This window comes from Electrona antarctica (assembly GCF_951216825.1).
Source record: "Electrona antarctica genome assembly, chromosome: 8".
Taxonomy (NCBI): domain Eukaryota; kingdom Metazoa; phylum Chordata; class Actinopteri; order Myctophiformes; family Myctophidae; genus Electrona; species Electrona antarctica.
The window spans coordinates 49,073,520-49,087,051 of record NC_136789.1 but is presented as its reverse complement, the minus strand read 5'-3'; the positions used below and the strand labels follow the sequence as shown (position 1 = coordinate 49,087,051).

Sequence of the window (13,532 nt, the reverse complement as noted above, 5' to 3'; positions counted from 1 at the left end):
TGGACTGGGCCGGCCCAATTTTTTTTCTTCTTCTTTTTTTTTCTGCGCTTGGGCCGGCCCCACCCTGCGCGGCCCTTCTGGCAAATGCCAGAATTGCCAGACTGTCCGGGCCTGAAGGGAGTCACATGGTTTGAAGACACAACCTTGTTACATGGGGGGGGGGGGGGCAGAAGACAGCCATGCAACAAGGTTGTGTCATGAAACCACGTGACTCCCATTGGAAATGCATTGAGGCGGCCATGCATGGCACACATAATACACAGGACTTAGAGGCCTTAGAAGGCGTTTTTAATATAGAACGCATGGGCCTCAGTCCTGCATGTGTTAAGTACTGTACTTACGTACTATTTTGAAGTATTTGACCCCCCCCCCCCCCCACCACCCTCTCATCCTCCCAGCGGTCGAAGATCGCCGTCTTCGAGAAGATGTGGTCGTACATGCGCAGCGCCGACCCCTCGGTGTTCGTCAAGAACACCAACGAGGGCATGGTGCGCGTGCGCAAGTCCAAGGTCAGTGTTTGGTCGCGTCGACTAAAACTGTGACGAAAGGTTGTTGTTAGTGACTAGTATTATAATTGTATTGTCTTTTTTTCATGTCCAACGTATTTGTATTTGGTTCATAAAGTTACTAGATCCATTTGAAAGTAAATACAAATGTTACTTGTCAGGATGACAATTATTCAGTATTTAAATTAAAATATAGCCAAAATAGCTGATCTACAAGCTCAAAACGCGTTGAGAGTGTGACACGTTTTGAGCTTGTATAGATCGGCTATATTTGCTACGACAGAAATATGCAATGTGGCCCTCTGGAGTGAGTGTGGAAATAACATTTCTACACTCACTCCTGAGGGCCAATGTATTATATAGTGGCCCTCTGGAGTGAGTGTGTAAATACAGTGGCCCTCTGGAGTGAGTGTGTAAATATAGTGGCCCTCTGGAGTGAGTGTGTAAATACAGTGGCCCTCTGGAGTGAGTGTGGAAATATAGTGGCCCTCTGGAGTGAGTGTGGAAATAGAGTGGCCCTCTGGAGTGAGTGTGGAAATAGAGTGGCCCTCTGGAGCGAGTGTGGAAATAGAGTGGCCCTCTGGAGCGAGTGTGAAAATATAGTGGCCCTCTGGAGTGAGTGTGTATATAGTGGCCCTCTGGAGTGAGTGTGTAAATATAGTGGCCCTCTGGAGTGAGTGTGGAAATATAGTGGCCCTCTGGAGTGAGTGTGGAACTATAGTGGCCCTCTGGAGTGAGTGTGGAACTATAGTGGCCCTCTGGAGTGAGTGTGGAACTACAGTGGCCCTCTGGAGTGAGTGTGGAACTATAGTGGCCCTCTGGAGTGAGTGTGGAACTATAGTGGCCCTCTGGAGTGAGTGTGAAACTACAGTGGCCCTCTGGAGTGAGTGTGGAACTATAGTGGCCCTCTGGAGTGAGTGTGGATCTATAGTGGCCCTCTGGAGTGAGTGTGGAACTATAGTGGCCCTCTGGAGTGAGTGTGGAACTATAGTGCCCCTCTGGAGTGAGTGTGAAACTACAGTGGCCCGTAGCGAGTGTGGAAATACAATGGCGCTCTCCATCGTCAAAGTTTCCCACTCCTGCCTTTAGAAGACTATAAAACTAAATCAAAATGTGCTTGTCCAACAAGGGCAAGTATGCCTACCTGCTGGAGTCCACCATGAACGAGTACATCGAGCAGCGGAAGCCCTGCGACACCATGAAGGTGGGCGGGAACCTCGACTCCAAGGGCTATGGCGTGGCCACGCCCAAAGGCTCGCCGCTCAGGTATGAGAGACAAACGCACGCACGCACACACGCACCTGTCACCTTACGGCAGGGGGAGGGTAGGGGCTGTCGGTGTCTTTCTAAAACGCTATACTGTCATGGTTTTGTCCCTGTCATGGCTTCAAGATTATTTTATTTTATTTTATTTTATTTTATTTTATTTTATTTTATTCTATTCTATTCTATTCTATTCTATTCTATTCTATTCTATTCTATTCTATTTTATTTTATTTTATTTTATTTTATTTTATTTTATTTTATTTTATTTTATTTTATTTTATTTTATTTTATTTTATTTTATTTTATTTTATTTTATTTTATTTTATTTTATTTTATTTTATTTTATTTTCACTTAAAGGGCCACTTCACCACTTTTCAACCCATCTTCATATAATTGGTCCTCACTAATATAATGTTCATGATGAAATACCACACTTTTTATTTCCTTACTCAGTCTGTGTCTCATAGGAGGGCTGTGGGCAGTTCAGAAACCCGTCCACCAGTGACATCATCGTTAGGCTTTTTTTTTTCTAGGTTTTTTAGGGTGGGGTTTGTCAGGTGAAATCTAGCCTTGGAAACCCAGGCGTTTTTATTTCCAGGGAGAAAAAGAAAAGTCTGGGACAGAGACCACTTCAATTCGGCATAGAGTAGCGCCAAAGTCGATCACTCTCTGCTGATTTCTGATCGTCTGCACCTTTGTTAAATTGATGCACACATGCACACACGTACACACACTCGTCTCTCTCTCTGTCGCTCTAATTAATTAGTCTCATGTCGCGCAGCTGTGTCTAAATTCTCCCGGCGGATCCAGCCGGGAGCTGCCTATGCCATAGAAAGCATAGGTGGACCCTAGGCTAGGTGAAACCTGACTAACAACAGCTCATGAATGTAGAAGACCTAGTCATACTGAAGACCTAGTCCTGATTGGCTGCCACACACACTGATGTCATGTATTGGTTACTCAGGTCACATGACCAGGAAAGAGGTAACAGGAAGCAGGTAACAGAAATCTTTAGAGACACTCAATGTTGTGTAACGTAATGTTATGATTGAGACCGGCCGGTTGAGAGGAGCGAGCGTTCGTTACTAAGTAAAGAAACCAGTGCTACTTTCACCTGACAAATATCACCATGGGATCATTTCTTGTTTAAACAAGATTATATATTTATAATATTAGAGTGAGAGTGAGAGAGAGAGAGAGAGAGAGAGAGAGAGAGATTTATTACCGTGAGAACGATGGCTTCCATTTTTGCATTGCAACTTTTCAGGAATCAAAAGCTTGCGGTTTCTATTAGTTTGGATTCCCCATCGGTTTCTGAACTGCCCACAGCTCCTCCCATGAGACACGAGTAGGAAACTAGATAAAGTGCTCCTCGGGGCACAGGTCTCCACCAGGGTCAGGTCGTGGCCTCCTGGTGGCGATTTGAGGCTTTTTGTTCAAAATGGGCCAATCCTGCAAACTTTGAAACCCAATGTTAGCCAATTTGGATGGAATATGAAATATCGGACAGATCCGGCTTGAACACATGACTATAGAGATGGTGTGTAACGATTTGCGTTTTTCAAAAGTCAAAAGTCGGCCTCCTGGTGGTGCTATAACAGGCCGTTCTGGAAATGTTGGGGCAGAGGCTCATCGTTGGCATCCAGGGAGTGTGTGTGCAAAATTTAGCATCGACCGGGTTAACGGTGCCGGAGATTAGCTGGTAGCAGACGGACGGACGGACGGACGGACGGACGGACGGACACACACACACACACACACACACACGCGCGCACGCACACACGCACACACACACACACACACACACACGGACAGAGTGCAAAACATACTCTCTCCCCATGCCTTCGGCCTGGTGGAGACAAAAGTGACATTTTATCATGAACATATAGTGAGGACCAATTCACCAATTTGTCAGCCTTCTGATTGGTCCCTGACTGACTAACCAGCAGGCTCTTTCTGCCTTGTTCCGCCCTGGTTCCACCTTGTTTATGTTGAATATGCTAAAACATCATTTTTGGAGAAAAACACTCAAAACAGTCACCTATTGGCTTCACCTGTGATGTTCTTTTTTACGGACACCAAGTTTAAAATAAGAATTGAATGCACAGAATATCAACACAAAGCAAATGACAAACACCTCATTTCAATGTTAGTGGATGGAGAGAAAGGATTTTTGTCCAACCCCACCAAACGGCAACCAATGGGTGCGAAGAGGGTCACAACCACGGGCGGGACTATATCTTGACAAAGGGTGAATTCTATGAAGATTTGGAAAGGTTGGAAAGTGGTGAAGTGGTCCTTTAAGTAAAAGTAGTTCTACACTGTTTAATTTTCAAATTGCAGTTCTATATTGTTTCATTTTCAAGTTAGTTCTATATTGTTTCATTTTAAAGTTACAGTTTGATAGAGTAAAGTTACAGTGTTTCATTTTCCAGCCACATTAGCTGCTCACTCGGGGGATCCCCAGGTGTTCTATCAATGCAAATAAATAAATATTTATTTATTTATGGTTACCCACTTGAAAAAACTAACACCTTAAAACTAAACTGAAATAAAAAAAGAGAACAAAGTCCAAACAAAACAAAGCCTATAGAGCTATTTAACACTGTTACTGAACACACACTCTAGTCTATAGCAATGATTACTGTCACAATATAGAGCTATTTAACACTGTTACTGAACACACACTCTAGTCTATAGCAATGATTACTGTCACAATAAAGAGCTGTTTAACACTGTTACTGAACACACACACTCTATAGCAATGATTACTGCCACAATATAGAGCTGTTTAACACTGTTACTGAACACACACTCTATAGCAATGATTACTGTCACAATATAGAGCTGTTTAACACTGTTATTGAACACACACTCTAGTCTATAGCAATGATTACTGTCACAATATAGAGCTGTTTAACACTGTTACTGAACACACACTCTATAGCAATGATTACTGTCACAATATAGAGCTGTTTAACACTGTTACTGAACACACACTCTATAGCAATGATTACTGTCACAATATAGAGCTGTTTAACACTGTTACTGAACACACACTCTAGTCTATAGCAATGATTACTGTCACAATATAGAGCTATTTAACACTGTTACTGAACACACACTCTAGTCTATAGCAATGATTACTGTCACAATATAGAGCTGTTTAACACTGTTACTGAACACACACTCTAGTCTATAGCAATGATTACTGTCACAATATAGAGCTGTTTAACACTGTTACTGAACACACTCTATAGCAATGATTACTGTCACAATATAGAGCTATTTAACACTGTTACTGAACACACACTCTATAGCAATGATTACCAAAATAATATAGCATTAACTGTTTTAACCAAAACGTAGTTTCCCCCCTCCCCTACCTTTAATTCATTAGGCCTACTAAGTATTATTTTTTTATGAATGATTAAAGCATTAATTCATATCAATAGGTCATGTGACAGGGTACATTCATTCATATCAATAGGTCATGTGACAGGGTACAAGGCCATGACAAGTGACTCAGCACATCATCGTTCTAACGACTGTGTTAAGCTGCTGTTTAATAAAGCAGCCGCTCTACTGTGCCGCAACGTGCCATGAGCTTGTAGATCGGCTATTATACCAGCGCGCGGCTATAAGTATACAAAGCTGTGGTTTATCTGCATTGTGATCCTATTATATAGAACCACACCATTGTGCCTGTTTGTCTATGTCTGTCTGTTTGTCTGTCTGTCAGTTTCTCAACCTGTCTTGTGTTGTCTCTCTGTCTCTGTCTGTCTGTCTGTCTGTCTGTCTGTCTGTCTGTCTGTCTGTCTGTCTGTCTGTCTGTCTGTCTGTCTCTCTTTTGTGTCTTTTGTCTCCCACCCTCTCCCCCGTGTCTCTTTGTATTTCTCTGTCCCGCCTGTCTGCTTGCCTGATGTCTCCCTTTCTGCGTCTGTCTGTCTGTCTGTCTGTCTGTCTGTCTGTCTGTCTGTCTGTCTGTCTGTCTGTCTGTCTGTCTGTCCTGTCCGTCTGTCCGTCTCGTCTAAAACACCAGAAAACGGAGGCTGCTGCCGCCGACATCAAGTAACGCCCCTTATACACCTCTCCTTTAACAAGTAGTCTGACCTGAATCTGTCTGTCATGTCATGTCATGTCATGTCATCCCTTCGTCTCTACGTCTGTATCTCTCTCTCTCTCTCTCTCTCTCTCTCTCTCTCTCTCTCTCTCTCTCTCCCCCCCTCGTGTCCTTGTCTTTCTATGAAGTTATGTCACGTTTTCTTTTCTAACATTCTCCAGGATATAAAAAGTTTAGACGATGTCACCATGCGACCCTACTTTCACCATATACATAATGAGCATGTGCTTTAAGTCAGTGGTTCCCAAACGTTGCCATGTCAAGGACCCCCACATTGACACCCATTTGCCCGTGGACCCCCCCACTTGAAAATATACGCCAGGGACCCCCATAAGAGAAGATCTTTACACCTCTAGCAGTGATTCTCAACCTGTTTAATTTCTAGGACCCTCAGTTTGACATGCATCAGTCTACGGACCCCCATTTAATGGCATTTATATCTCTGGGACCCCCAATTTATATTGTAAAATCACTGTAATTTAACTCTGAGAGTGTACAAATGGAACCATACGGACCATGTTAAGAGGCCGTATGGTTCAATTTGTACACGCTTTGGGAACCACTGCTTTAACCCATTTTGGGCGGGAACCCCTTTTGGTGTTTTAAAGCATTATGTTATACTTTAGCTATTGAAAAATAGCAGATCTACAAGCTCATAGCAAACTTGTAGGTCTGCTATTTTTGAAAAATCGTGAAAATGTGCCTCAAATCTTTGAATATAGTTTTAAACTCAAATCTTTGCTTCTTGGGGAGTCCCTGGAACAACATTTTCAGATGGGGGTCGGCGGCATATTCACATTATTAACATAATTTTTGGGGTCCTTGACATGAAATATTGAGAACCACTGATATAGAAACATGAGGTTTTTCAGGATTTTTTTTTTTTTTAATTTCGACGTCAGGCCTAAAGTTTCCCCCACCGTCCCTACATAATATTGTTTCTTTTACATATCCCTGCAGGCAAAAACAAATAGCACTAGCCTCTCCTATTATCATCTTATCATCATCATCATACATCATCATCTCATTCCGGCCAATCAGAAGCTCTACGTCCTCGCGTCCGTCTTCAATGTTTGTGTTTACACAAACCCTCAAAGCTGGACATGTATGAGGGGCTAGCGCCTCTCAATAAAGGGGCGTTTCGATGGGTTTGATGGGCCCTATATACTGTATACCTGCCCATGAATCTCCCAATCTTTAGTTGAATTGAATCAATAGGGAATCACCAATAGTGCTATTCATTTATTTGATTTATTTATTTGTATTATTATATATTTTTTTGTTTTTGTAAGTTGTGGCTATCCCGATTGGATACGATATCGATACCGAACTTTTTCATGTCAAGGACCCCCAAATTGACACTAATTAGCCCACGGACCCCCATTTGAAAACATATGCCAGGGACCCCCATAAGAGACAATTTTTTTACGGCTCTAGCAGTGATTCTCAACCCGTTTAATTTCAAGGACCCCCAGGTTTGACATGCATTAGTCTATACGGACCCCCATTTAATAGCATTTCTATCATGAGACCCCAATTTATATTGTAACATCTAAGTTAATTTAACTCTGAGAGTGTACAAATGGAACAAAATGGACCCGTTATAGGGTCCATTTGCATTTGCACACAGAGATCTACAAGCTACGAGCTTGCAGATCTGCGATTTTTGAAAAGTCGTCAAAATGTGGTGCAAATCTTTGAATATATATTCTTTCACAGCGAACGTTTTAACTCAAATCCTTGCTTCTGGGGGGGGGGGGGGGGGGGGGGTCCTGTAACAACATATTTTCAGATGGGGGTCCACGGCCAAATACAAATCATTCTGGGGGTCCTTGACATGAAAAAGGTTGAGCACCACTGACATAGAAACATACTGTAGGTTTTTCAAAAAACCTTTAGGATTTAGAAGACTTTAAAAAAAAAAATTATCAGCCTCAGTCCTACATGGGTTAAGTCATTATTAAGTCATTCTTACTATGGTGGTCCCCCCTTCCTTTCAACTCAATGTTAACTCATTCTTACTGTGCCCCCCCCCCCCCCCCCTTTCCCTTCCCTTTCATCTAGTAAACCGGTTAAGTCATAGTCATTCTTATTAAGCCCCGGCCCCATCCCTTCCTCTCATGTACAAACCCAGTTAAATCATTATTGACTCACTGTTAAGTCATTGTTAAGTCACTCTTACTATGCCCCCTCCCTTCCCTCTCATCCAGTAACCCGGTTAAGTCATTGTTAACTCATTCTTACGATGGTTCCAACTCATGTTAACTCATTCTTACTATGCCCCCCTCCCCTTCCCTTCCCTCTCATGTAGAAATCCGGTAAACTTGGCCGTCTTAAAGCTCAACGAGCAGGGCCTGTTGGACAAATTGAAAAACAGATGGTGGTATGACAAGGGAGAGTGCGGCACCGGGGGAGGGGACTCCAAGGTCAGGAAACAACGCCGGCCAAAAAAAGAAAACGGCAGACCCCGAAAGGGGGAGGGTAACCGGCAATGATCACGGTTTAAACTTCAGGAAAAAACATACAGTACTCAGATCGTACCTTCACAATTGATCCCTGATCTTTCCCCGAAAGTTCCCTGAAAAGCCCTTCCCCCCCCCCCACTATTTGTGCCTGATTCGTCTTTATTTGAATTCACGCCTCCAAATGTCCCACTTTCTCCTTGAAAAGGTGTGGATAGCGCACTGATTTGCCCATGAAATAGCAATCGCGAGCCCTTTGAAATGTCCCAAAAGTCGCATCTTTACGAATGCAAAACGGGGATGTTCGCTGGTAAATGCTCTGACTTGTACCGATGCTGCTATCAATGATGCGAATGCTAATTAACATATTGACTAGCTTGAAGGAATACCTCACCCTCAAAATGAGTCCTTTGCTAAGTCCCTCCCCAACCCGTCCTTGTCTAATAGGCATGTTAGCAACAGTTACTAAGAGAGGAGACGTGGCAAACTGTCCTTCTCACCCATTGAGATGCGCGTTAAATGGCGGTATTTCTCCACATATAATCAATCATTTCAGTAGCAAGAGCTTCAAAATGTCTTCTAAATCTAGTCAACCTGGCCTGCAGTAGGCTATGCACTGGACAAATGTGCATGACATTATTTCAATGAACTAGAAATACGAGGAAATGTTAGAGGGAGAAACGATATCCACTCAATCAACTCTTAACGACCGTCCGGCGGGAGTTTTCATTCATGTAATGCACGGTAAGAATACAGTGATTAGTATTATTGCCAATACCTGGGTGGGTGAGTCGTGTAACTTTCCCAACGTTTATGTGTTCAACAACACAGCCATGCAAAACCATCCTTAGCAACGGTCGCTAAACAATATGGATTGGCATTGGACAGTCGCTTTTTGGGGGGTGGTTTAGCGAAGGGCCAATAAGGGCCTTTTCTCTGCCCCACCTCTCTCCCATTGTTTATATTGTGTTTTAGTTTGCAAGACGAGGGGGTGGCCTTACTGGGCTGCGTTCACACATTCAAGACACCTGTCTTGTGTCTGTCTTGTGTCTGTGTATAATGGCCACTCCAATGCGTTTCCAATGGAAGCCCATATAGTTTGACCAAACATTTTGTTTGATGGGGGGGAGAGGGGCAGAACACATCCCTCAAAGCTGTGTTCAGACACAAGTCAGGTGTCAGACACAAGCCAAGTGTCTTGAATGCAGTAAGGGCATATGTCGACCCCGCCCGTTCAATCCCCCCCTCCCCCCCTTCCTGGTGCTGCGGCCATCTTGGAAACTAAAACACAATAGGAGAGAGGTGGGGCAGAGAAAGGCCCTTATTGCATTGTAGTGATGAATGGAAGAAAATAGGGGATCCAGCAAACCAATGGGTTCATAAACTCCCATACATACAACTGTCTCTCAGTGTAATCCATGTTTTATGATGTTATGCCCAAGTGCTCATTACTTCCAAAAACTCCACGTTTTCTTTAGCGTTCATATGTGTCCGATTGGTTCTTGTCCATGGCGCATTTTAGAATGTTCTCATTTTGATCATAATACCTCATTACTAAATGTCAAGTCTCCAGGATTTCATCAGAATAATGCATGATACTGATGTATGCTAATATGTAAACATTTTTAATGACCTTTCTTTTTTTCTTTTGTATTCAGACAGCCAGCAATGGGTAAAACGCTCCCAAAAAATGTAGTCTCCGTGACACATCTAGGGGCCGCAAACTGCATTCAAAGATGTTCCTAGAAGCTTTGTCATTGGTGGAAAAAAACCCGGTCGCAATGACTCAGGAAGCAGACATGCACATCGACCAATGACAAAGCTTCTAGGAAAATCTTTGAATGCAGATTGCGGCCCCTAGATGTGTCACAGAGACTATTTTTTGTTTGGGAGCGTTCTACCCATTAATGGCTGTCTGAATACCAAAAAAATAAAAAGGTCATTAAAATGTTGACATATTATTGCTTTCAGAGAGTGTACAAATGGAACCAAATGGACCCGTATGGGTCCATTTCTGTGAGTTACAGACCTGTTATGGTTATGTCATTCAGGGCTAGCTCTTTGTGCGTTTCTGGTAATATCATTGTCCACTCGTTTTGAATGTCCATGGCAAAAATGGAACTTTGAAGAAAATGTCCACCACTTAAGCCAGCTTGGCGATGACTCCCTGGTCCATTCATGTCCCTCGTTCGCACTCGAGACCAGTGTTTTTAGAAGTAGACTTTGAAAGAAAACGTGGACTTTTTTTCTTTTTGTAATTCATGAAGACATAGACTGGGCACAAGACACTTGTATTGTACAGACTTATTTTTATACGGTTTTGTTGTTAATGCTGGACACATATGAGGACAATTTATCAAGTATTCTCTTTAGCTTTCTAATTATTGTTCATTCTCTGCGAAGGAATGCAACACTAGCAAAAAAAATCATGGTGAGTAATTCATTAGTCATTTTGGCGGTGGAGTATTCTATAAAGAAATATGCGTTTGGTTTAGTTTTTTTATTTAAAGTTGATGGTCTAGGCGAGGGCCACTGGTCATCAGTCCGTTATGCATTGGGCTTTAAGGGTTCCCAGAGTTAAGCTGGAGGGGAAATTAAAATGGCTGAGACTCATTTGGGTCTTTGTTTCTCTGATTTGTTCATACTAGCGAAACCAGCAGCTCCCTCGCACCTCGTCTCCAAAGACAAACGACTTATTGGATCAATTTCCATCTCGTGAACAAAAAACATAGGTACTTCATTCTAAATCAGTCAAAACCTCCCCTTTGCCTCGATCCCCGAAAATAGAACAAATATTCCGCCTCAGGAGAGGGAACAAACTAATTTGCTGACGTCGTTCCAAAGCTCTTGCCGGTTACCCAAAGTGATATAGTAATACACATCTCGCGCGTAGGGAGTCAGGCCGAGCCAAGCTAGATGGAGTATTAAAGCATATCACTTAAAAACACTGTTTGCAAAACACTGTACAATGTTTATGTGTGATTGTGTGTCTTTTTGATGTTTCGGCTTTTGTTTTTGTAAATACAAGTTTCCTTTCTTATGTATTCCTGTTCTTCTTAATTCCATTTGGAGTTTTGATGTTTCTCTGTAGTTTTGAACATCATTATTATTGCAACTATTTTCATTTATTTTTTCTTTAGGGGGGGTGTTCACCGAAAGAGTTTCATGAGCGCTTTTTGGAGATCATGTCCAGAGTGCTCGCATATGGAGCGTTTATTGATGTCCAGCAAAGTTACGTCTAACCTATCAGCTACCTTGCTATATTATATGCTCAAACGTCATGTCATCTGCGTAGAGTTGAGTCAACGGTGAATGGCAGGGCGGACGATAGGTTATTGGTTTACCAGATTACTATCTCTATGCATTTGATGCATTACCTCGTGTTTACCTTGCTAACTGTTAAATCGCTCTGGATTAAGAGCGTCCCCCTGAATCGTTTATCAGACGATAAAAACTTGACGTCGATGACTGGCACTCCTCTCCGAAAGTTGAATGGAAAGTGGAAAAGAGGAGCACACCAGCCTGTCTTTACTCTTCATACCAGTGGTTCTCAACCAGTGGTCCGGGGACCATCAGTGGTCCTTGAGGGGGTTTCAGGTGGTCCCTTTGGTAACCAAAGGGACCACTATATAGATCTTTAACTCTTTAAGAGAGTAAAATTAAACTAAATGGACCCATAAGGGTCCACTTGGTTTAATTTTACACTCTCAAGAGTTAAATTATTGTTAAACATCTGCAATAATACAAGAAGTCAACACAATTAGAGAATGTAGAATAATTGTTACTTTGATCAACGTTTGCCTGTTATCTCTCCAAATGGTACCAACATCAATACAGCATGGAATTGTGGACAAAACCGTATCCTACGACAACAAACATTCTTTAGTTCTGGGACTGTGAGGATAAATCGATCATCAATCGATGGTTCTCGTGGCTCAAATGGCAAAGAAGTAAACCACATCTTTATACCATGGAAGAAACTTTCTCCGTGGACACGGCCCCCCCTTAACGCACTGCGACTAGTCACTTTTTTTTTTCTTTTTTTTAATTTTCAAATGACAACTACTGCTGCTGCTGTCGACGACCGGCGGCGGCGCGTTGTGCAACCGACAATAACATAAGATAACATGGATGTGCATAATGTTATTTATGTTATTTCCCCCTCCAACTACCCCCTCCCCCCCCCCCCCCCCCGCCCCCATGCTTGGTTTGGTTGGTCTCTTGACGCTCCCGAAGAATACCGGTAAACCTAGCCGTACTGAAGCTCAATGAACAGGCCGTCTTAGACAAGTTGAAAAACAAGTGGTGGTATGACAAGGGCGAGTGTGGAAGCAAGGACTCCGGCAGAAAGGTCAGTTCCTCCAAACGGGACGGCACCGGCACAACGCGTGTGACACACGTGTCGTCTGTCCGTCCGTCCGTCCGTCCCCGTCCCGTCCCGTCCCCCCTCACCCCAAGGTCCTGTGTTGGTCTGGTCTCTCCCAGCCCCCCACCCCACACACCTCTAGCCCTTCAACCACACCCCCACAACACGCACACACGCATGCACTGGTCTGAACACAAGTACGGTGGATGAAGACGTTCTTTGATTGCCGTCAAACGATTACCGTGCGCTCTTTGTGGCGATGGAAAATCTCCAACCTGGTGTCCCTATTTTGGGACAACTATTACTATAACTAACACGGTGAACTTTGTTTTTTTGTTTTATTTTATCCCACGATTTTGAAACCCATTTTTTCAACTAGTGTCAATTATCTAATGTAATCCTGGGCGCTACACTTCCTCTGCCAACCTGGGGTGGGCAGCGGACTGACCTCATGCATGAGGAGTCCAAGCTGCTTCTTTTGACCTGACAGGGGGGAGTTTCCCCGGCCGGATGTACAGTACCGCATGGAAGGAACGCGTTATTCCGACCAGTTCCTTTCCCCTCCATCAGGCTGGCCAGGGGGAGGCGTTTTAGAGACCAGGATTACTGCATGTTTTTTGTGAGGGTACCTACCCTATTGTGATAGTCACTGTACTGTAGGCCTATTCTGTACGGTACGGTACAGTTTTATTGTTAGTTCTACTTTTATTGTTATAGTTTATAGTTATAGTGCTCAGTGTGAATGGCCCTCTTAGGCTGCTCAACAGTGGAACCTTATGTCACCCAGCGGTATTGCAGCTGTTCGCAC

General features: G+C 43.3%; 1 protein-coding gene across 1 annotated transcript in view; it reads left to right on the top strand.

The window, feature by feature from the left end:
- LOC306928816 (glutamate receptor 1-like) overlaps window positions 1-13,532 on the top strand; it is a gene marked incomplete at both ends in the record, with an annotated part of 132,509 nt that overhangs the window by 115,110 nt on the left and 3,867 nt on the right. The window contains 3 exons of the mRNA XM_079509087.1: window positions 399-509; window positions 1,636-1,772; window positions 8,208-8,322. Of these exons, the coding sequence (XP_079365213.1) occupies window positions 399-509; window positions 1,636-1,772; window positions 8,208-8,322 (363 nt within the window). The remainder of the gene's footprint in view (window positions 1-398; window positions 510-1,635; window positions 1,773-8,207; window positions 8,323-13,532) is intronic.